At 42.1% G+C, this 23,678-nt stretch overlaps 1 protein-coding gene across 1 annotated transcript in view; it reads right to left on the bottom strand.

Annotated features, from left to right (window-relative positions):
• Positions 1-23,678, bottom strand: part of RhoGEF3 (Rho guanine nucleotide exchange factor 3) — a 1,152,743-nt gene that overhangs the window by 912,059 nt on the left and 217,006 nt on the right. Inside the window, exons 5-6 of the mRNA XM_073985772.1 lie at positions 19,320-23,378; positions 38-2,031 (exon numbers count right to left, since the gene is read on the bottom strand). Of these exons, the coding sequence (XP_073841873.1) occupies positions 38-2,031; positions 19,320-23,378 (6,053 nt within the window). The remainder of the gene's footprint in view (positions 1-37; positions 2,032-19,319; positions 23,379-23,678) is intronic.

The following is a 23,678-nucleotide window of genomic DNA, read 5'->3' as shown; positions in this document are numbered from 1 at the left end:
TTTAAAGTTTTCACATTAAAAAAATTAACGCGCGTACCTGTTTTGTTGCGAGACTGGTGTTGTGACACCTGCAAACTCCGAATTACAACTGATGTTGGTAGTGTTGGCCATGGCAGTGGTTGTCGTTGTCGTGGACGTAGACGTTGTTGTTGGCATTGCCGCCACCAATTCGTCAGCAGCAGAGGCAGCATCAACAGAAGTAGCAACATTTGTATCTCCTTCTGTGGTGTTTACATTGGTTGGCATTAAGGTTGATGTTGTTGTTGAAGCCTCTGTATCTGGCTCAGCATCATCCTCAGCTGGCTTCTCAGCTTCACTGTTATCAATGGTTTGTTTACTTAAAGTTTCAGTAACTGGCTGCGATGCAGCAGCAGCATCAACTTCATCATCATGTTTCTCTTTTGGTCCAGCATCAGCAGCATCAATACAATCCACATTTGTATCAGCAACATGTTGCAGACTCTCTTCCATTACATGTTTAGATTCTTTATTTCCGTCTGAGGCCTCAGCCTCATGTTGCAATGCCGTTATGGCTTGGGAAATTTCTTTAATTTCTTGCAAAATATCAACCGGTTCTTGTAAATCTTTGTTAGTATCTTCTTTGCACTCCAAGTCGTCTTTGCCTTCGAATTGGACATTTTCCAAAGCCTTTGTTAGTTCTTCTCGAAATTTACTTTCTTTGAGTTTTCTTTTTTCCTCTTTGTTGTGTTGTTTATCACGATTTGTGGACTCACCTTTACCACCAGCACCACCACCCCCGCCAGTTGGGGCCACCAACAGCTGATTTTGTGTGGATTTCATTTCATCTGAGCAAGTCATCTCCTTCTTGGTGGTTGTAATGGCAGCTTTCTTTGTTGTTGTCGTCTTGCCAAAGCCAGTTTCTCTGGTCGTTGTGGTTGTTATTGTTGTGGTAGTCATGTTATTGCTCTCCGTTACCGTTTCGTTGGTATAAATAATTTTTGTTTTTATTTCGGGTTTTGTTTTGGTCGCTCTTTCTTTACTGTTACTACTACCACTTGTACTCGATTTACGTTTGCCAGCACGTGTTGGCGGCTGGCCAGCCAGGCCAATGTGTAGAGTGGGCGGCTTGAGTGTCTGTGGAGTCGCTGTTGACGTCGATGTCAATGCCGCCGAATGCGGCTGCAAGTAGTCTTTGTTGGAGTGTTGTTGTTGCTGCTGCTGTTGTTGTTCCCATTCAAGCTGGCAACATGTATCACAGCTCAAATTTGAGAGTGGGGCAGCCATTGGCGAGGGGGTTTTATGTTGCTGTTGTAAGCTGGTGTGGTGGGTTGTTGGTGAGCGCCTTTGTTGGCGATAATGTTTTTTGCTGGAGGATTTTTGACCAGTCGAGCTACTGTGCATTTTGTTCATTTCCTCTTCCATTGCGCGGCTAGTGCTGTTGCGACGATGTTCTCTTCTCTCTTCACCACGTTGCTGGTCATGTTGCTGCGATTGACCCTCAGCAGAGAGTTTGTAATTTTTACTGGCTCCTGGCTGCTGGTGGTGTTGTTTATCTTTGTGGCGTTGCTCCTCTTTATCCTTGCTCTTATCCATTGTTTCTGTTTCCTGTTGTTTTCCGCCATAATGTGAGTGTTGCTGCTGTTTGTTAACCTTGAGTTTTGTAATGTTTGACTCAACCCTTAGTGTGGTCACTTGTAGAGGCGTTTTAGCCGTAGTACTGTTGACATTGTCTGCTAAAGGTTCCACATTGGCTGGGGATGAGGTGGGAGTAAAACTGGTGGTGCTGGTATTGTTGCTGATAGAGTTGTTTTTGGTCTGATTCACATCATCAGACATGTTGACTTTTATTTCTTGTTTTTTCTCTGAACCATGAATATCCTTGATTTCAGATTTGACCATTTGTTGCTCTGTTTTGCCTTCATGCAAATCCATGGTGTTATCACGTGAGGAGAGCTGCTGTTGTTGTTGCTGCTGCTGTGGTATTGCCTTATTGTTAGCCTGCAGTTGTTGCTCATTTTCACTTGACAATGTGGGAAGATAGTGGCCTTCATCTTCAAGGTTTTGTTGCTGCTGTTGAAAGGAAACAAAGAGAAAGTAGACAAAAAACGGCAAATTATTATAACAGAGGAAGAAGTTGTAACAACACTAAAATAAAGTCTTAAACAAAAAACATATCGAGATATGAAGGTCAAACATTCTCAGACCTAAGAAAATTGAAATTGTGTATATATTTCACACATCAATTGAAATATTTTTATGTATGTATGTAACAAAAATCAATATTTTGGTTGTCTATTGCACACCTTCTCCTTATATATGGTGTAATATAATACGTTTTGTATTTAGTTTTCAAGAGACTCTGTCATGTAACGTAAACAAAATTAATTGTAAATAAATGCTTTCTAAACACATTGATTTTTTTCGATACGATTAATGTAATTCAATGTTTAGCGCTAGATAATGATTTCAAACAATTTATTTCTTGTTGAATAATATTCATGCCGAGGATGCATGTTCAATCCGGCCAACGCATAAAAAATACGTTGAAATTTAAAATTCTTTAACTTTAACTGTGTCACATACAAAACAAATGAATATGTTTCATCTTTACGCTACAATTTTTAAAACTTTAATGAACAAATAAAGGAGATAAGAACGCATTCTCTACCTGTTCAGTGCTGTGTATGGTGCATGAAATGCATGAATCGCGAATATGCGACACGAAAATTATTAACCATATTTTGCCACCGCAGCGTGATAGAAGACCAAAAATAAGAAGATACGTGTCCCGGCGTTTTTCCCTATCACTTCAACTTTCGCGGTTATGGGCCCCAAAGACCTGAGGCTTTGATGTGAAAAGGGAACATTTTGTCAGGCACATATTTTCTAAACCGCTTTTCTAAACTCGTGGAGGCAAGGTTGTAGCTCTTTTCCTAAAGAATAATAAATGTGAAGACATAAAATCCATTTGACCTCATCTTCAAGGTCAAAATCGTCATGGTCAAATTTTCATTATATTTTTTTTTTCTCGGATTTTAGTCTGCAGATATCAAACCGATCAAAATTGAAGCAAACAACCAAAGACTAAAATGTTCCTCAGATCTCAATAAACAACTTTTTAGAACATACGAGCTCTTTAGAAATGGCTCTTAATGGCCAAAATAGCTAAACAAATGCGAATTTTATCGTCTTCTTTTAGTTTCCGCTACATAGATACTAAACCGTTCAAAATTCAAGAAAGCAATCAACCACAATAATGTAGCAAAGATATCAGCAAATAACTTTCTGGAATATACGAAATGTCTACGATCGGTTCTTAAATGCAAAAATAGCCAAAGTCTTTCGAAAATATTAGATTTTTATACTTGTCAGAATGACTCAAAAAATTACACGCAGTGTTATTTCTAGATTAAATTCCGCCACAAATTCCAAATTTTATTGAAACTGGACATACAAAGCCTGTTTGGTGCATAAATTACATGAAATCGGTCGAAAATATGTATGGGAGCTATATCCAAATCTGAACCGATTTCAATATAGTTTGGCATACTTATTTCTGAACGGGAAAGGCGTCACAACAACACCTAAAGGTGACGCACTGTATTATAGCTGCCATGTCACAAAACATGAGTTTGTTTGCGGATTTGTAGTTTGTCGGAGCTTAAAACATCTGGTCTCCAGCTTCACCCCAGTGAATGAAAGACTCGCTGCAATTCGATTAAAAGCAAAATCCTTCAACATCAGCTTTATTTGCATAATGCTCCCACTGAAGACAAGGACGAACAGACCAAAGATATATTTTACGAGCGCTTAGAAGAAACTTATGAATGTTGCCCTGTCAATGACATTAAAATTATACTAGGCGATTTTAATGCCAAAATTGGAAAGGAGTATATCTTTGGCCCAACAGCCGGGAAATTCAGTCTCCACAGTGAAACATCTGACAATGGTATGAGGCTGATAGACTTTGCAGCTGCAAGAAACATGGTAGTTAGCAGTACCAGATTTGAGCATCTCGATATTCATAAGGGCATCTGGCTTTCGCCACATCAAAGAACAAGAAATCAAATTGATCACGTTGTGATAGATGGAAGCCATGCATCAAACGTGTTGGATGTACGATCGTCCCGAGGTGCAAACATAGACTCGGACCACTATCTTGTTGCAGAAAATGTACGTACCAGATTAAACGTAGCAAACAAAGTGCGAACAGACACAACACGGAAGTTGGACATCGGTAAGCTGCAATCACAACAGATAGCCACAGCATATTCCACTCAACTGGCCCAACTGCTTAATCAAATCACTCCTCGTCCCGATAACATATCAAGACAATGGCAAAACATTGCCCACTCCATGCAAACAGCCGGAAAATCACCCAGCAAAAAGTTTGCCTCCAAAGAGGCAGTTAAATGATATGTACAAGTGATCTGGAAGTGCATCAAATTATGCATTTTCACTCATGATTTTTACAAGAGCGTGACTACGGAAAGAGGCACTCCATTGCACTGCATTTTAACTGACCCTTTGGCACTGCATTTTAACTGACCCTCTGGCACTGCATTTTAACTGACCCTTTGGCATTGCATTTTAACTAACCCTTTGGGGTAGAATAGGAGGCAGTCCAAAGCATGTGTTTTGATACAGGCATTCTGCGGAAATTTTGCAAGCCATTACAAAATATGCCAGAACAAATAAAATGCATTATTTGTGTAAAACAAAATCCTCCATTGAATTCAATCGCAAACATGCGTATTTCCTCCGCTCTCCATTTGTTCCAAGCTGAAATGTTTTTGCTTCATTTGCTAAATGGGTTGTCTTCCCATCACCAGTTAAGATTTCGACATGTACTCCAACAGCACTCCATTCGGAAATTTTCTTCTCTTGAGTTACCGGAAAATGTTCACAAATGAAATATTATTTATTTTTTAATTTATTAATCGAGCTTTATTATCTATAATGCAAGTGAAAAAGGAAATCCGACGATTCGAAACCAAAAAATTAATACTAAAAAAATGATCTTCTCCTAAAAAGGCAAAATTTTCAAAGAAATATTATTTACTTTGTATTAACAAATGTTTGAAAATGTTAACACGCTTATCTCTTATTGGAAAATGTATACCGCTGCCTGTAGAGATGTACAAACTGATTTATGTACATGTAGGGATCTGTAACAACTGTTAATAATATGTAGCGAACGGAGTGCCTTTTTCACGACTCCGTTTGGACTGCATCCGGATGCTGTTAAATTATGAGGAATTGGAGTGCCTTTTTCACGACTCCGCTGAACTGCATCCGGATGTTGTTAAAATGTGACAAGTGGATGTGATTCTTTGGATTGCATCCAAATGCGGTTAAAATGTGAGGACTGGAGTGCCTTTTTCACGACTCCGGTTAAACTGCATCAAAACATGCCGAGACAGAACTAGTCCACATTGCACTACTTCGAATTTATTTTGCTGGGCAGTACTTGCATACCAGAGACCTCCACCAAGGAATCCATGGTATGACCAGGAGTGTCGTGCTGCTACCGAAGAGAAAAAAATCCGGCATATAGGGCTACTTTACAATCAGTAGCAAAACGTAGTGCACGAGAGGTATCGAGAGAAAAGGAGAGAGGAGAAACGTCTTTTCCGCAGGAAAAAGAGAGATGGAAAAGCGGGAGTGTGAACAAATCTAGATGTACAGGAGACAAAATGAAGTGCGAAGATTCTACCAAAGAGTGCAACATCAAACTGATGGCTTTGGAACTGGCACATCCTCCTGCAGATACCAGCAAGGTAATCTGGTAACTGATACAGCTAGTGTGCTAAGGATATGGAAAAAGCCTTTTTTTAAACTCTTGGTATCCAATAGTAGCGATGTCGACGAAGATACCACAGATCCAATCCCAGAAGATGGTGTTGAATATAACCACCCGACCCAGATGAGGTAAAGACAGCAATAAACCGGCTGAAGAATAATAAGGCAGCAGGAGCTGATGGCCTACCACGACACGCTGATAAGGTGTATGTATCAGCTAGTTAGCTCCATATGACAGGAAGAACGCGTACTCGACGATTGGAACCTGAGCATCCTGTGTCCCTTCCATAAGAAAGGAGATAAGACTCTCCAACTATAGGGGCATACGTCTTCTCCCTATCGCCTACAAGATATTGTCAGGGATATTGTGCGAACGACTAAAGTCCATGGCCAACGAAAAAATTGGACCTTACCAATGTGGCTTTAGACCTGGCAAGTCCACCATCGACCAGATAGTTACCCTGCGGCAAATCCTGAAGAAGACCTATGAGATGCGGATCGACACCTACCACTTTTTTGTCGATTATAAAGCAGCCTACGACAGCCCGCTACGTTCAAAGGTATTCCAAGCCATGTCTGAATTTGGTATCCCCGCAAAGCTCATTCGGCTTTGTAAAATGACTCTAACTGACACAAGATCTTTAGTTAAAATAGGAAAGAGCCTCTCCGAAGAGTTTTGTACCAAAAGAGGTTTCAGGCAAGGAGACAGCCTTTCGTGTGATCTTCTCAAGATCCTGCTAGAAAAGGTTATACGAGAGGAAAACGTCAAAAGAAGTGGCACAATCTACACCAATAGCCACATGTTACTTGCTTATGCTGATGATATAGACATCATGGGACGATCAGTAAAAGAAGTAACCGATACCTTTATGATGGTCGAAGGAGAATCTGCTAAAGTGGGTTCGGCGGTAAACGGCGAGAAGACCAAGTTGATGGTGTCGACGCCGAATGCGTCCATTGAGCTCGGACCAACTGTTCAAGTTGGTTCCTATAATTTTGAGGTAGTAAAAGACTTCGTATACCTCGGCACCGCCGTAAACACAACAAACGACATCAGTTGTGAAATAAAAAGAAGAATTATATTGGCCAACAGATGCTACTTTGGCTTAAGAAAGCACTTCAAAAACAAAGCCGCAACTCGTCAAACAAAAATAACGTTTTACAAAACACTGTACTACCCGTGCTGATGTATGGTTCAGAAGCCTGGGTACTTGCGCAAGCAGATAACGCAGTGCTTGGCGTGTTTGAGAGAAAAATTCTTCTACGGATCAATCTGCGTTAACGGTGAATATCGACGTCGCATGAACCACGAGCTACATCAGCTATACAACGATATCAGTATAGATAAACGTATCGAGATGCAGCGATTGTGTTGGCTAGGCCATATCATAAGAATGAGCGAGAGAGAGAATGGATGGCGCAAACAAGTGAATGAAAAGATGACAGGCGCGGTATTCCAGAAAGCGAAGCACTACACAGAGAGAATTGGAGATCTTTTCTTAGTTCGATCTATGGAACAAATGTTCTGTAATGGGCCAGCTAAGTAAGTAAGTCATCTGCCGAAAATATATATGGGAGCTATATCCATATCAGCATACAAAATCCACTATTTTTGGAGGTACCTCCGATCCTGAGGCTATATCTCCAGTTCGACGCGGAATTTCAAAAACTCATATAACCTATTTTACTTTCAGGCGATATTGCAATATACCCTCCAATTTTCAGAAAGATCGGTTCAGCGGTTTTCGAGTCCATAAATTACATTTACATTTTTACATTTACATACATTTTTTTTAAATGGTATTTTTTTTAAGAAAACATAGTTGTATTTTTTTGTATTTCTAAGCCGATTTTAGATTTAGAACTTGAAACCATATATAAGTCGCAACTTCTAAGAGAAATTATTGACATTTTAGTCCAGAAATACATGGGCCAAATAATATAGAAATCGGTTCAGATTGGGATATAGCTCCCATATAAATTTTGGGCCGATTTCATGTATTTGATGCACCAAACACGCTATATATGTCCTATTTCAATGAAATTTAGAATGTGTAACGGAATTTGGCATAGAAAAAGATGTGTCAAATTATCATATTATATGACATCCGTAATGACATCCGTAATGAAGGTGTAGCTTAGTCTATTTTATGTACAAAATGACGGAAAACGTTCCTATATCGTTTACCCATTTAATGTTAGGCAATTAATACATAATCGTGTGTAATAACTAAACTCTATACGCGTTTGAATTTATCTGTAATTAGCTAGAAAATAGTTTCTATTCAACATTTAATGCTATGCTTTAAAAGTTGATAACTACTGCTTCCTTAAATATTTCCCGAGAAATATGAAAACTTTACTCTTTCACAACTATGCATGACAGGCAACCAGGTGTGTGATGTGAATGTCTGTCCGTCGTTGCGCTTGCATAGTGTCACCTTGAAGTTATTGTAAAAAAAATCTGAGAATAATTTCAAAAACTATGTAAACACTCTTGACAATTTTATCACACACACAGAAAACACATACAAATATTATCACATACTAAATGTGCTATGTTGAGTATGCCAGAAACAAGTCCAGATTATGCAATTTGAAATGGATTTTGTAGGAAACTTTAGGGGTACTGTTAAAGTTTAAAATGCATTTTGAGCTATTCTCGGAATTAACATGATAATTATTGTTAGAAAACTTCACGTGTTTCGGGTGGTACCGTTATATGGAGTCTGTACCAAAATGTGGACCACTATTTTCAATATCAAACATTTTAGCACTACCATAAATGACTACATAAAATTTCAATTATTGATCTTAGAAGTTGCGGCTTATATGTGGTTTCAACAGACATAGTTAAATCGGCATAGAATTAGAATAGATCCTCAGACAAATACGATGGTTACTATAAAAGTTTTTGGCCTAATAATGAAAACTGGAATATTTATCATCAACAACGGTTTTATTGTTTTTCAAAGTATTCTTCAGCATGATTTATACACTTTTGCTTGCGCTCAAACCAAGTGGCGAAGCACTTTTTCCACTCCGATTGAGATAACTTAAAATCATGGGTTTCAACGCTTCAACAGCATCTTCGAAGTCGAAAATCGTTAACCACGTATTTTTTCTTGACGTGCGGGAATAAAAAGAAGTCATTGGGGCTAAGTCGAGGCTGTACGGTGGATGACCAACAGCTTTTTGGACCGATTGAGCCGATGTATGAGAACTCAAATTGTCGGGGTTCGTTTTTCGAATTTCACTGAAGACTTCAGGCAAAGAAATTGTGATGTACCACTCAGAATTGACCGTTCTACTTTGCTCAAGCGAAATTGTTGTCACACGACCAGTTTTACCAAGAAACAGGCGGCCATTTGCTTCCATTTTTCCACAAACAACTTTCATTAGATTTGGCACCCACGTGCCCACGATTGCGTCTTCGGGCTCGTAGGTATAAGCAATACTTGGTCGTCCGTACAAAAAAAAATCAAAAAAAAAACATTGTTCCACAACATCCCATACGGGACAAGGGAGACTTCTCTCATATCAATGAGTGCACCCCGATTCATATTTAGCTCAATGATATGGGACCTACTGCTTATCGCCGAGTCCGAACGGCGTGTCTTAAGACACCACTTGTGGAGAAGTTTTTCAAGGCTGAAATACTCAGGAAATGTCGCCAACATTACTGAGGGGTACTTTGCCACCGTCGAAAAATGTTTGATGTTGCCTGGCCGGGGAATCGACCCACCGACCTTCTGCGTGCAAGGCGGGCGTGCATATCATTGCACCACGGTGGCGTCCGTACACTTATGCTAAAAATCTTCAACTTTCCAATGGAAATGTCAGATGCACAGACAGACATATTGCTCTCCTGACGTGCCTGGGTGGTGGAAGCCTGTCCATTAAATCGTGACCGGGATGCTCACTGCGATAATACCCAAGCAGGTACTGTATCGACAACATCTTGTTGTGTTGGTACACCGGTAAAACCTTCGACTGCTGATGAAGATGGTGCACTGGTGTCAAGAGGCACTATGTTGCAGTGCTCAGGGCGGTATTCTGGCAGGTTTGAATCTTCTTCCACTGCGTAGTGCTAAAATTTGCATACCACGCTGGCGCCGCATAGCTTACCACAGACCGGCCTACTGCATTGTAAGAGGTCAACAAAGTTTCTTTATCAGTACCCCAAACGCTGCAGGCCAGCGAATTAAGAACCTTGTTCCTAGCTTTGATCTTGTCGCGAATAGCTGTGGCTTGCGCGGGCGACTTTAACATGCTATCGAACGTTACACCCTATATTTTGGGGTATTTAGTGGTCGAAATTTGGACACCATTGAACAATTTGTATAGGGGGGAGACTGAGTTCCAAATTCCGATGCCGTCCGGTGGTAAACAATGTGGTAGTGGATTTAGCGGTGGATATTTACATTTTCCTCAGATGTAAAAAGTGCTCTAAGTCAGATATCTAGATATTTAACCACATATGTCATCAACGATAGGAATCTATACCAACTTCGTACAATCACCCGCAGTCATTCCGATCTCTATGTTGTCTGAAGGATGTGGAATTTCCCCGCCTTGGTGAGCTAACTTTTTCATCCTTCGGACCTGAGATTCTTATTTCTGAATTGTTACACGTTTCAAACATGGCCGGAGGGAAGACTTCTCTTTATCCTCTCTATGCTGTCTGAAGGGGAGCTACCTTTTTCATCCTACGGGTCTGAGATTCATATTTCTGAACTGTTTCACGTTTCAAACATGGCTGGAGGAAAGACTTCTCTTTATTCTCGAACAGCTTGGCATGGTTAAGGGTATGAAAGGCTTTCGAAGGCCAAGAACCACCATGACTGTTCCTTCACACCGCTTGCTCTGGTTGAGTCCTCCTCCACTAATATGTGTGGAGGTGGAACGCAGCGCTGTGTCGTGCTGTGTGCTTAAGGAACCCATGCTGATGATCGTCAAAGGGAAAGCTCTTTTTGACGCTGGGGAGGAGCGCAGTCTCAAGAATCCTTTCTACGGGCGACAAAAGCCAAGCCGGTCTATACGATTCACCATTGGCGGCATCTTTGCCTGGCTTCAGTAGCGGGACCCCTGTCCATTTTCCAGACTTCGGGAATGTTTTGGGTGGCTAGCGGCAGGTTGAGATCTTTGCTGAGCTACTGGACTCCCGGCTCATTCGGTTTAGAGAGGTGCAAATTGAACTATATTGAACTAGGTTCACTATCTAGTTCAATGGACACCGGTCGTTTGTATGAACGAACTACGTATAAGTAATATCACATGTTAGTTTTTATGACGTTACTCATACGTTTTTGAACTAGAACATCGAACTAGGTCGTTCAATAACCCAACTTTAATACAGTTGTTTTAGCATTACCATGGAAATTCTATCATTTAGCGCTCCTGATGACATTCAAAACATCATGCATGTAGTGGTTCCTCCTCGGCAGGAAGAGATCTAATGCGACGTAGTACTCTTCTCTTCACTCTCTCAGTACAGGGTTGTTCGACAATCTTTCGATTAAAACAACAGATATGTGGCAAGCGGGTGCAGCAGTGACGATGAGTGATGAACGTCTTCTCTGCTACTCGAGCATCATAAGAGCCGAAAAGATCACTGAAGCGGTGACTAGTGAACTCTCTGAAGTTAGGCCAATTAGCTTTCCCATATTTGATGAAAGTGCGGCGTTCCGAATGGACGAAATCGAGCGGTCTGCAGATAAAGACAATTAAGGGGAGTTGGTCCCAAGAGAAACGACGGGACTGAAATTTATCAGACCAGGTGACCCGATGATTATATCTGGCGAACTGTGATATTCTCCGCTAATTGTGGAAGTGGCGTCATCATTTTCCGTGCAAAACGTAGAGCTGAAAATCTGCTCAACCAGCACTATACCCCTCTGGCCTCTGCCGAGCACCGAATGCCACAATTCATGATGAGCATAAAAGTCCCCTAAAACCAGACGGTTATGACCTTCCAACGGGGAGCTAATGTTGAGCCTATAACCTGGAGTACAGCTATTTATCGGCGGTATGTACACGTTATGCAACTCTACCTCGGCAGTTCCACACCTGACTGTAAGCCCCATACGTTCAATGTACGGGTCATTAGAGGCAGGTTTAATGACTGTATTGAACAGACTGGTACAATAGGAAAGCTTATCTCCCATTTCCACTTCTAGTGCGATCCTTCCTCAGTATGTTTTCAAGTTCCGGTTCCTCTGTATCCAGACTCAAAAATTCTGCAACATGGACTGGTTGCGCCCATAAAAAGTAGGAGACAGGTGAGTGGGGTTAGTTGGGCAGCTAAACAAATGAAGCGCGTCGTGTGGTCCCAATCAACATGTCAGGCATGTGTTGGGCATGGTGACATCAATTCGGCCTCAATACGAATTGAGGCGGCTGCATCGGCCGAATCTTAACTGGATTAAAACCACTCGTGTTCGCCTTGGTAGCTGATATTCTTCTGCTGCAATGAATGTGGGGCGTGGTCCCCAAGTACGGCATTCACACTGTATCTCTGTACAAGCTGTGCGACTACATCAGTGTGAATGCTATACAAGCCTGCCTGATAAGCTCGTTGGTCTAGAGGTTCTAGTTTATATCTTTGGACTTCTGTCTCTCTAGATCATGAAAATGTCGCTTGACGTGGCTAGGTAGGGGAAGCCTGTCCATTAACTCGTAACAGGGATGCGATAACATCCAAATCGGTACTGCATCGACAACATCTTGATGTGCTGATGCATCGCTTAACCCTTTTTCTGCTCATGAAGATGGTCCACTGGTTTCATGAAGAGGCACCCTTTTGCAGTCCACAGGACGGCATTTTGGCAGATTTGAATATTTTTTCATTGTGAAGCGCTAACATTAGTGTACCACGCTGGCTATGCGGCGCATACCTGTTGCTTTGTAAGAGGTCAAGAAGGTTGCTTTGTGTCAGCGACCTTGTTCCTACTTCTGATCTTATCGCAAATAGCTCTGGCTTGAGAGGACGATTTAAAAACGTTACTTACTTAGCAGGCCCATTTGTTCCATAGGCCGAACTAAGAAAAGATTTCCAATTCTCTCTGTTTAGTGCTTCGCTTTCTGGAATACCGCGCCTTGTCATATCTTCATCCACTTGGTTGCGCCATCTATTCTTTGGCCTGCCAATTCTGCGTGCAGCGCCATGTGGGTCGAACTTTTACGCCTTTTTAGCAGGTTCATCATCGCTCATTCTTATTATATGGCCTAGGCAATGCAATCGCTGCATCTCGATACGTTTAACTATATTGATGTCGTTGTATAGCAGATACAGCTCGTGGTTCATACGACGACGGAATTCACCGTCAACGCAGATTGGTCATAAGGTATTTCGAAGAATTTTTTTCTCAAACACGCCAAGCACTGCCTTATCTGCTTGCGACTTCGGAACCATACATCAGCACGGGTAGTATCAGTGTTTTGTAAAGCGTTTGGTTTGACGAGTTGTGGCTTTGTTTTTGAAGTGCTTACTTAAGCCAAAGTAGCATCTGTTGGCCAATACAATTCTTCTTTTTATTTCACAACTGATGTCGTTTGTTGTGTTTACGGCTGTGCTGAGGTATACGAAGTCTTTTACTACCTCAAAATTATAGGAACCAACTTCAACAGTTGGTCCGATCTCAATGGACGCATTGCGCCACGACACCATCAACTTGGTCATCTCGCCGTTTACCGCCAGACCCACTTTAGCAGATACTCCTTCGACCTTCATAAAGGTATCGGTTACTTCTTTTACTGATCGTCCCATGATGTCTATATCATCAGCATAATGCTATGTTTATAATTGTTCCACAAACATCCCATTTACGAAATCCACTCGATTTCATCTGTCAAATCCATAGGTTAAACGTCAAATGAAATCCAATGGATTTCAGATGAGATTTCATTTGACGTTTGAGCTATGGAATTGACAGATGAAATCGAGTGGATTTCGTAAATGTAAACTTAGCATAAGCAAGTAACATGTGACTATTGGTGTAGATTGTGCCACTTCGTTTGACGTTTGCCTCTCGTATAACCTTTTCTGGCAGGATGTTGAAAAGATCACACGAAATGCTGTATCCTTGCCTGAAACCTTTTTCGGTACAAAACTCTTCGGAGAGGTTCTTTCCTATTTTAACCGAAGATCTTGTGTCAGTTAGAGTCATTTTACAAAGCCGAATGAGCTTTGCGGGGATACCAAATTCAGACATGGCTTGGAATGGCTTTGAACGTAGCGGGCTGTCGACAAAAATGTGGTAGGTGTCGATCTGCATCTTTTGGGTCTTCTCCAGGATTTGCCGCAGGGTAAATACCTGGTCAATGGTGGACTTGCCAGGTCTAAAACCGCATTGGTATGGTCCAATTATTTCGTTGATCATGGGCTTTAGTCGTTCGCAAAATATCCTTGACACTATCTTGTAGGCGATAGGAAGAAGACTTATGCCCCTATAGTTGGAGCATAAAGACTTATCTCCTTTCTTACAGGATGCTCAGGTTCCAATCGTCGGGTACGCGTTCTTCCTGCCAGATGGAGCTAACTAGCTGATGCATACACCTTATCAGCGTGTCGCCTCCTAAGGTTTTAAACAGCTCGGCTGCTAGGCCTTATTATTGCTGCCTTATTATTCTTCAGCCGGTTTATTACTATCTTTACCTCATCTTGGCCGGGTGGTACACATTCAATACCATCTTCTGCGATTGATCTGTGGTATCTTAGTCGGCTTTGCTACTATTGGATACCAAGAGTTTGGAAAAATGTTCTTTCCATATCCTTAGCACACTATCTGTATGAGTTACCAGATTACCTTGCTGCTCTCTACAGGAGGATGTGCCAGTTCCAAAGCCATCAGTCTCCTGTACACCTTGCGGAAAAGACGTTTCTCCTCTCTCCTTTTCTCCCGATACCTCTCTCGTGCGCTACGCGTTGCTACTGAGTGTAGAGTAGCCCCATATGTAGCATTTTTCTCTTCGGTAGCAGCACGACACTCATGGCCATACCATGGATTCCTTGGTGGAAGTCTCTGGTATCCAAGTACTGATTTTGCGACTGTTTGCATGGAGTGGGCAATGTTTTGCCATTGTCCTGATATATTATCGGGACGAAGAGTGCTTTGATTAAGCAGTTGGGCCAGTTGAGTGGAATATACTGTGGCTATCTGTTGTGATTCCAGCTTACCGATGTCCAATTTCTGAGTTGTGTCTGTTCGCACTTTGTTTGCTACGTTTAATCTGGTACGTACCTTTGCTGCAACAAGGTAGTGGTCCGAGTCTATGTTTGCACCTCGGAACGATCGTGCATCCAACACGCTTGATGCATGTCTTCCATCTATCACAACGCGATCAATTTGATTTCTTGGTCTTTGATCTGGCGACAGCCAGGTACCCTTATGCCAACTACCATGTTTTTTTGAAGCTGCAAAGTCTATCAGCCTCATACCATTGTCAGATGTTTCGCTGTAGAGACTGAATTTCCCGACTGTTGGGCCAAACATAGTCTCCTTTCCAAATTTTTCCAATTAAAATCACCTAGTATAATTTTAGTTGTGTTCCTTTACTTACCTGACGTTACCATTTTTAACCTGCAAGCGTTCCTTAACTTCAAAAACTGTTAAAACTGGAAGCCATTTTTAAGAGAGTAAGAGGGGAGAGGGATCAAAAATACCTTTCTCTTGCCCACAGGCTACCAGACGAATTTCTTCAGGTAAAAAATGGCAGAACTGTTTTTTCGACATTTTTGACGATTATTTGACAATGACGAAAAAAATTTAACAAAAAAAAAAAAAAACAGAAGAACAAGGCGAACGCTGACAAAATAAAATTAAAAACTGTGAAATAAAAGAAGAAATTTGAATTTTTATGTTTCTTTTTGACATTGCTACCAGATCTACCAATTTCTTTCCTTTACTTTTCTGGTAAAACTGTTCTTGAGAGAGCAATTTTGGCAGTTTTCTCTTTTACCATTTTTACCATTAAAATAGTAAAGGAACAAAGCTTTTAATGCCTTGGGCGGGGCAGCGGTCATAAGTTTCTTCTAAGCGCTCGTAAAATATATCTTTGGTCTGTTCGTCCTTGTCGTCAGTGGGAGCATGAGCGCAAATAAAGCTGGTGTTGAAGAATTTTGCTTTTAATCGAATTGCAGCGAGTCTTTCATTCACTGGGGTGAAGATGTTTTAACCTCCGACCAACTACAAATCCCCAACAAAACTCATGCCTTGTGTCATGACAGCTATAATACAGTGCGCCACCTTTAGGTGTCGTTGTGACGCCTTTCCCATTCCATCGTATTTCCTGTATGGCAGTAATGTCGGCCTTGTACTTTTAAAGTACATTTGCCATTGCGTAAACTGCACCTTCTCTAGAAAGTGTGCGAACATTCCAGGTGCAGATTCGCAGATCATGGTCCTTAAAACGTTTGCGGAGTTCATCAACTTTAGAGGGGTTTGTTTTTCTTTTCTTTCGTTTTTCTCATAGTAGGCTGTTTTTTTCTAGGGGCGGGTTACTAACCCGACGCCCAAACCCAAGTTTTTAACGTTCTTATGGGTGAACGCGCGGCACATGTTAGCTCACTACCTTTAACGGGTGTTAAAGGCATTTCCCCAGGGGACACCACGGGGAGGTCAGTGCCCCTTGAGATGAAAGAGGGACCAAGAGAAATCCTGGGCTTTGCCATGTTAAAGCCGGTCAGGACCGTTCCTTGGTATCTTCCATCCCCTACTTACCCCCTAATATTTGGGGGTAGTTAGTGGTCGAAATCAGTTTAGTTTCAGCCGTCCATGTGGTGGTGTGTATGTGTTTGCAGTTGTTGTTGAGCCTAGTTTCCTGCACCGCGGTGACCATGGTATTCTTCCTAATCATGAAAATCACTATTTCCTCGATCTTACCACGGAGTCTATTGCAATTAAATTGCAAACAGGATGTATTTTCAGGGATTGGAACAACAATGGCTGTTGTTAAGTGCTTCGTGTGCGGCTGCTGTCGGAGGAGCTGCGGGGGAGTCGCGTATTCTGATGACGACTAACTGGAGGCTGTGTTCATGCAGCATGCAGCAACATAGTCTCTGTCGTAGTCCCTCAAATGGATGAGCCCAGAACAAACCCTAGGGTGTACTCACTCCCGGAATCTATCAAAGTTGAGTGTGGTGAATGCGGATGTGACAAATCGAGCACATCCATAGTGGTGCTGTGAGATTCCGGAGCAGGTATTCCGGGATATGGTGCTCCCAACGACACAAACATGTGTATATGGAATTGGCCGCCGCTGGCCGGAACACGGGTGTTGTGTGGTTCGGTGTCAATCCGGTATCGAAGAAACGCGGTAGGATTGGTATGAAAGTGTATTTATCCTCGTTGGCCTAAAGGCTGTAACCATAAAAAAAACCCATCAAACAAGTAAAAAAGTATCAGTCGGCCTCAGCATATCGACGCCTCCAAACAATAGTATGCTAAGTCGACTTAGCATGTTTTCAAGTTCTTTACATTTTTATATTTAACGTCCTTTAACTTAAATTCTGTCAAATTTTGGTAACCGAAGTTATAAACAAATATTTACTTAGCATAGTACTGAAGGTCAAAGAAATTTCCAAACTTTTAGAGCTTGTCCCTCAAAACTCGCTTTTCAGAATTAGCAAACTATTATTTGTAGGTGTCGAACGCCCTTTAACTTAAATTCTGTCTAATTTTGGTAATGATCGGTCAATCCGAACAGAAGTTATAAAGAAATATTGAATTAGCATTGTACTGAAGTTCAAAAAAATTTCCAAACTTTGAGAGCTTCTCCTGCAAAACTCACTTTTTACACTTAGCATACTATTATTTGGAGGCGTCGATATGTCCGTGGTCTTATCAGAATGTTGTGGCCCTTTTTGGACATTTGAACTTGCCGAAAAAATGTTGAATGTTGAAGGAATGGACCGACATAATCCATTACGGAACTGGATCTTATTTAGGGAGTCATATATTTTCGATAGATATCGCGCTCACTAGTCATTTTAGTGGATCATCATATAAATTTTGGACCCGTATGCCAGGAAGCATGGACTTGTCTACGGACCACAACGAACAGAGCCTTAACTGCACTTAGGCACAAACGTTGAACTTTTGTGGGAGTGGTACCCTAAGAAGAGTACCAATATGGACCATTTTAGAAGTTAAACTAAATTTGGACAAAATATTAGGAGACCCAAAGGTTGGACCAAATTGGTTGTTCGGTTCGGGAGTTATCTTTCTCTCCTGCCACTACATATTATGCCATAGGGGTTTTTACCTCTTTCCGGCTGTTTTCTAAATTAGTATGGACTTGCTTCTGAAAAAAAAACTTTTCCCGTCGTAATTGATGCAGCAAATTCAAGTTGCTTCAACAAAAATCAAAGTGATTCGAGAGCAGGCCTTAAATTGAACTTGTCCGAAATTTTATGTGGAAGGTACCCGAAGGAGTGGACAAATATAGCCCATATTCAAACCTGATCTATATTTGATAAACATATTAGGATGTGTAAAGTATGGACCAAATCGGTTACTCCCTTCAAGAGTTATCGTGGCTAAAATTTTTCCGAACATTTTTGAACTTTTGTGGGGGAGGTACCGGAAGGAGTGGGCCGATATGGCTTATCTTCGATCTTAAATTAAGTTTGAACATAATATTACGAAGGCCAAATTTTGGACCGAATCGGCAAATCCGTTCGATAGTTATCTTGCTCTCCAAACACTACACATGGTGTCACAGGGGCTTTTTGCAACTTTCAGGATATTTTCCTGGAAGTATGGACTTGCCCTTGATGGAACTTGTACCGTCGTATAGAAGACAGTGAATAGAAGTTGTCACAACAAAAATCAAAGTGATTCAAGAGCAGGTCCTAAACTGAACTTTTCCAAAATTTTGTGTGGGATGTCCCCGAAGGAGTGGACCAATTGGGTCCATATTGGAACCTCGGTTACTTCCTTCAAGAGTAATCGTGCGCACAAATTTTCCGAACATTTTCGAACTTAAACTAAGTGTGGACAAAATACTACGAAAGCCAAATTTTGGACCGAGTCGGTTGATCCGTTCGAGGGTGCGCTCCAGCCAGACAGACAGAAAGACGGACATGGCTAAATCAACTCCAAATTGTCTGAAACGGATTTCGTCCAAACATACTTGGGGTTCAAAGCCATTATTTCGATGAGGCACATTTTGCCCGTATGAAAGTGTATGTAACCTTGTTAGCATAAATGCTGAGGGTATAAATATGATATATGGATACGAGGCTGTAAAACTGTCACAACCCTGTTATACATACTTTGTCGCCAAAATAATGTTGAAAATGCGTATGTCTATATAACATCCATGCATTAAACTTCCAGAATATCCCCACGTACATACATTTCATTCAAGGCGCTAGAAATCCTTCCTAAATAAATATTTAATTTTTCGTCTATTGCGCTGTGAGCAAACTACAGCCATGCTGAACATTTTGAAATTTGTGCAATGCCAGTGTCTGCCCAAGGCAAGTGCAACAAGAACAAGAAGAAGAAGAAGCATGAAATTAATGACATTTTCAAAAGAAAGAAATAACTTACCTGTTGCTGCTGCTGTTGTGATGATGGTGAAAGATTCTTTGAACATTTTTCATATTCCGGTTGGAGTTTAGTTTCCGTTACAGACATGGTGTCGGCAACATTGGATGAGGCCTCCTCCTCTTGCTGTTCCTCTTTGTCATTTTGTTTGGTTGCCACCATTTGCTGATGTTGCGATGCGGTTGAGCCACCACCACCTCCTGCACTACAACTGGCAGCCGTACAAGCGGAGTCTTCACTACGGGCATCATAGAAAACATCTTCGTCTTCGGTTTGATCACGTTGTTCACGTGAATCGGAGGCTGTTAGGGGTGTTAGCGAGGAAACAGATGTCACTGATACAAATGTTGATGTGGATGCAGTTAGCTGCTGCTGTTGCTGCTGTTGTGTTAAGTTTATGGGTGGAGTTGGGGAAGATTTGTTTGGTGCATTGCTTGGTACACTACCCTCTGTGGCTGTGGCAAGTACCAATGACTGAGGGTCTTCAGTTTCATCTGTTTTAGCTGATACTGAGTTTGAAGTTTTACTGCATGAGTCTGCATTTGTTGTTAACTTATTTTCCATGTTATTGACTTCCTGCGGTGGCTTTGTTAACTGTTCCTGCTTATCTGTCATTGTTTTCAATTCCTTTTGATTGTCAGTAGTTGTTGTTGCTGTTGCCATTGTTTGCCTTGTTGGCGATATCTCTTTGTCTGCTTGCTTCGGCTTCCGTTTCCTTTCAAGTTTCGTATCATCGCGCATTGTATCGGCCATATTTTGTTGTAGTTCTTGTAAATCAGCATAGGTTGCTGGCGAAGGGGGTGGTGGTGCCGGCATCTCTTTGCGTCTGTGGGCCAAGGTAAGAGAAGAAGTTTTTGTATCCTTCGAGTGTTTCTTGGAATGACGTTTCTCTTCAGGTGGCTCAAGGCTTAGATATTTTTCTGGAGATTTACCACTTGCCTTGGGACTGTGGTGAGGACTAGCCGCCGTAGGCCGTGGATTTGTGTTTTTCGGTATGGCACCTGTGGCGTTACTGGCCACCAAACGATCTAGAGATGCATAGTCCGATTTTTCGGAATTGTGAACCTTCTCTGGTTGTAACTTTCTCTGCAATGGCTGGGGTGTTGTCTGTATTAGACTTGTCCTGGGTGCTGGTGTGGGCTTGGGGCTGCGCTCTTTTGTCAACGGCAAGGTTGCCACCCCGCTTGGTAGATTTTCTTTTTCCTTTGCCTCCTTCTTTTGGGACGACTTTTTGGGACTCATCGACTCCATGTTGCCGTTGCGTTGCATTTCTGCCTGGTAAATGCTGCGCTTAACATCATTGACATGCTTAAAGAAATCTTGGGCATATTTATTTTGCTTCAAGGCCTGTTGCCGTTCCACATTGGCAGCAATATCAAAGTCTTCCAAGGCTGCGGGGGGTGGTTGGCCACCCGTAGAGGGCAAAGTGCCTTTGGCGGTTTTCCGTGGTATTCCACCGCCACTGTAGATTTCATCGAAATCAGAAGAGAAATAGTTTGAGGAACAGTCACAGTTACGACAATCATAGCGGCATTGATCCGAAAAGTTACATTTCTCATTCGATTGGCTTGGTTGGGGAACTACACCTCCCACCCCGCCACCATTGCTTTGAGGGGTAATTGTGGCCCTGGGAGTTGCAAAGAGATTGGCACCAGCACCAGGCCCACTGTCCAGGCTACAACGCCTACAATCATAGCCAAAGCGGCAACTTTCGGCACTGCCAAAATAACGTCTTTGTCCCGGAGCGGCATAAGAAGCCATCAAAGAGTTCTCAAATTGTGGTTCCGGCATGTGAGAGCTGGGGTAATGTCGGCCACTACCATAACGTGGTCCCAGCCCTCCATAATAGGTATCACTACTTCGGGACAACGAATATTCACTCAATATCGAAGCCCTTGAATCGGATTTGTAGATTTGTGGTGGCAACTCTCCTGCCAGGCCCCCGGAATTGTCCATTAAAATTTGTGAACCACCCAAACGTCGACTGGCAGCATACATCAATGGCTGCAGCGGTTGTGGAGGGAAATAGTTGCCACCATTATTGCCAGCCGTCAGCAGAGGATTGGCATTGGAGCTGTGATAGAAACCAGCATCCATGTGGGTAAAGGTATTGAACTTTTGGGGATGCTGCAAAGAATCACTGGAGGAACTGGATTTGGTGTTCATGCGTTGCATGGAATTTACGCCGCCTGGTATGTGGCCAACCAAATAGGTTCGTGGCCTACCACTGGCACCGGGGGCCTGGGTCCAAAATGTCGGCTGCAAAGCAGGATTGTGCAAGTTCCCTGGTTGTTTATAGGCATAGAATTGCTGGTGTTGCTGGATCCCATGAATTGACTGTTGTAAATGGCCCTGTTGTTGTGGTGGTTGCTGATTGTGGTGCTGCTGCTGCTGTTGCAGATGCTGATGTTCACTGGGTGTTGTTGTTGCCGTACTGGTGGTAGAAGTCGACTGCTGAGGCATTTGTCCCATATTCGTTTGTTGAAATTGTAAAATGGGATTAAAATCTCCCGTTATGGCCACGGGAGTTGTTTCGATTTTATACACTCCCGGATTATTGGGGTTATATGATTGAAATTCCAAGATGGGAGCTGTTGTAGTACTCATTTGATTCTCCAAAGAGTTACGCATTACTGAGGAAGTATTATTATTTAAACTTCCCGAGGTATTGGAACGTGATCCCACCATTTTATTATTACCCACCACCACATTTTGAGTTTGTACAGTGACATTGCGGGTATTCACCACATTTCCACCCGCCTCACTTTGTAGGCAGTACTCACAATCGGCCTTGTCGCACTGCTGTTGCATACACAACTCACAATCGGCATACATGGTCATGTTGGAGGAATCTTTGCCCACCAGTAAATTACCGCCATTGGCATTGCCACCATGGGACAAGGAATGGTGTTGCTGTTGTTGTTTTTGCTGCTGAGCCTGCTGCTGTTGCTGTTTATGGCCTCCACCAAGTTTAGCAGGATTTTGATTTTCATCTTCATCACTGGGTGGAGTGTCTTTAAAGAATATCTCCTCATAAATATTTTCTTCACTTTTATCAATCGCCTTTGCTTTTGCTGGCAGTTGGCTGCCAACTGATTGCTGCAACACAGCTGTGGCCACCTGCTGGGTTACAGGTATAGCTTGTTGTGTTGTCGTTGCTGCCGACGACGAAGATTGAAAACTCTGCTTTTGTTTTTCCACAAATTTCTTGGACGACTTAAGCCCCTCCTTGAGTAAATAATAATTGAAACTTTTAATGCCAATTTCACCCTTTAGGAAACGTCTACCCATGTGCATTTTCGAAGTACTGGCATTGCTAGCCGAGGCTGCAGTTGATGCCGCCACACTCATATTCTCCTTGGTTGAACTGTGCATAGAAAATACCTCGTCCTGATCCAATTGATATTCGGATGGTTGTCGTTGCCAATTAGCTTCATCGCTGCGTTGTTTACCCAAATTGTAACGAGTCAAAGCTAAACGTTGTGGCAATTCGGGTGGTTCATCCGCAGCACGTTCTTCTTCGCATCTTGATGAAGATTCCTTGGCTTCTGTTATGTGGTGTTGATGTTGCTGCTGTAGTTGTTGCTGTTGTTGCAATTGTTGCAATTGTGCAATTTTATTGTCCAAACTTAAATTTCGTTTTTGTTTCGATGATTTTTTCTCTGTGCGGCGTTTTGTTTCAGGTTTTTCCATCTTCTCTTCCTGCCTCCCATGATAATCAATATTCTTTGTCCTTTCCAGACTACGTCCCCGACCCATTGCCTCGGAGCGTGCCGATGATGGTCGTATATAACGTAAATCTTCTTCAGAACTACTATACGCAATATGACCAATATCTTCTTGAGCCAATTTTTGAAATTCTTTTGTCAATTTGCTACGTTTGCCCAGTGAACTGCTGCCACTTCCCATGTTCATCATCATACCTTTGGCAGCCATTGATGTTAAAGTTTCCGTTGTACAACTACTGCGTCGCAATGGATTGGCCAAATGACTTATGTCTTCGGTGTAGGCTGGATCATCATAGATGCGATCCCTTACCGATGAGACCGACCGCTCTTTGGACTGAAAAGAGAAGACAAAAGAGGAAAAATGAATGGTAAACATTATGGGTCTAAACGGCAAAAGCTTGCAATATAAGTTTCCATTTCAGAATAGGCTGAACATAGAGATAGCGGATTTAGACTCCATATTTCCTTGGACTAATTTTATTGTAGAATATGTGGAGACTATCAAACAATGACCGGATGGTCTCCCTTGCTGATGTGCAATATTTTGATTGTGAAGCAATGAGCTAAGTGATACCTTAGGAAGTATGAACTATAAGGATGAATAGGTTGAGCCCGAATGACGATGTTTGGTGTC

This window comes from Musca autumnalis, unplaced genomic scaffold (assembly GCF_047663935.1).
Source record: "Musca autumnalis isolate F117 unplaced genomic scaffold, ASM4766393v1 scaffold_4, whole genome shotgun sequence".
Taxonomy (NCBI): domain Eukaryota; kingdom Metazoa; phylum Arthropoda; class Insecta; order Diptera; family Muscidae; genus Musca; species Musca autumnalis.
Note: the sequence above shows the minus strand (reverse complement) of the source record. Positions and strands in the feature narration are given on the sequence as shown.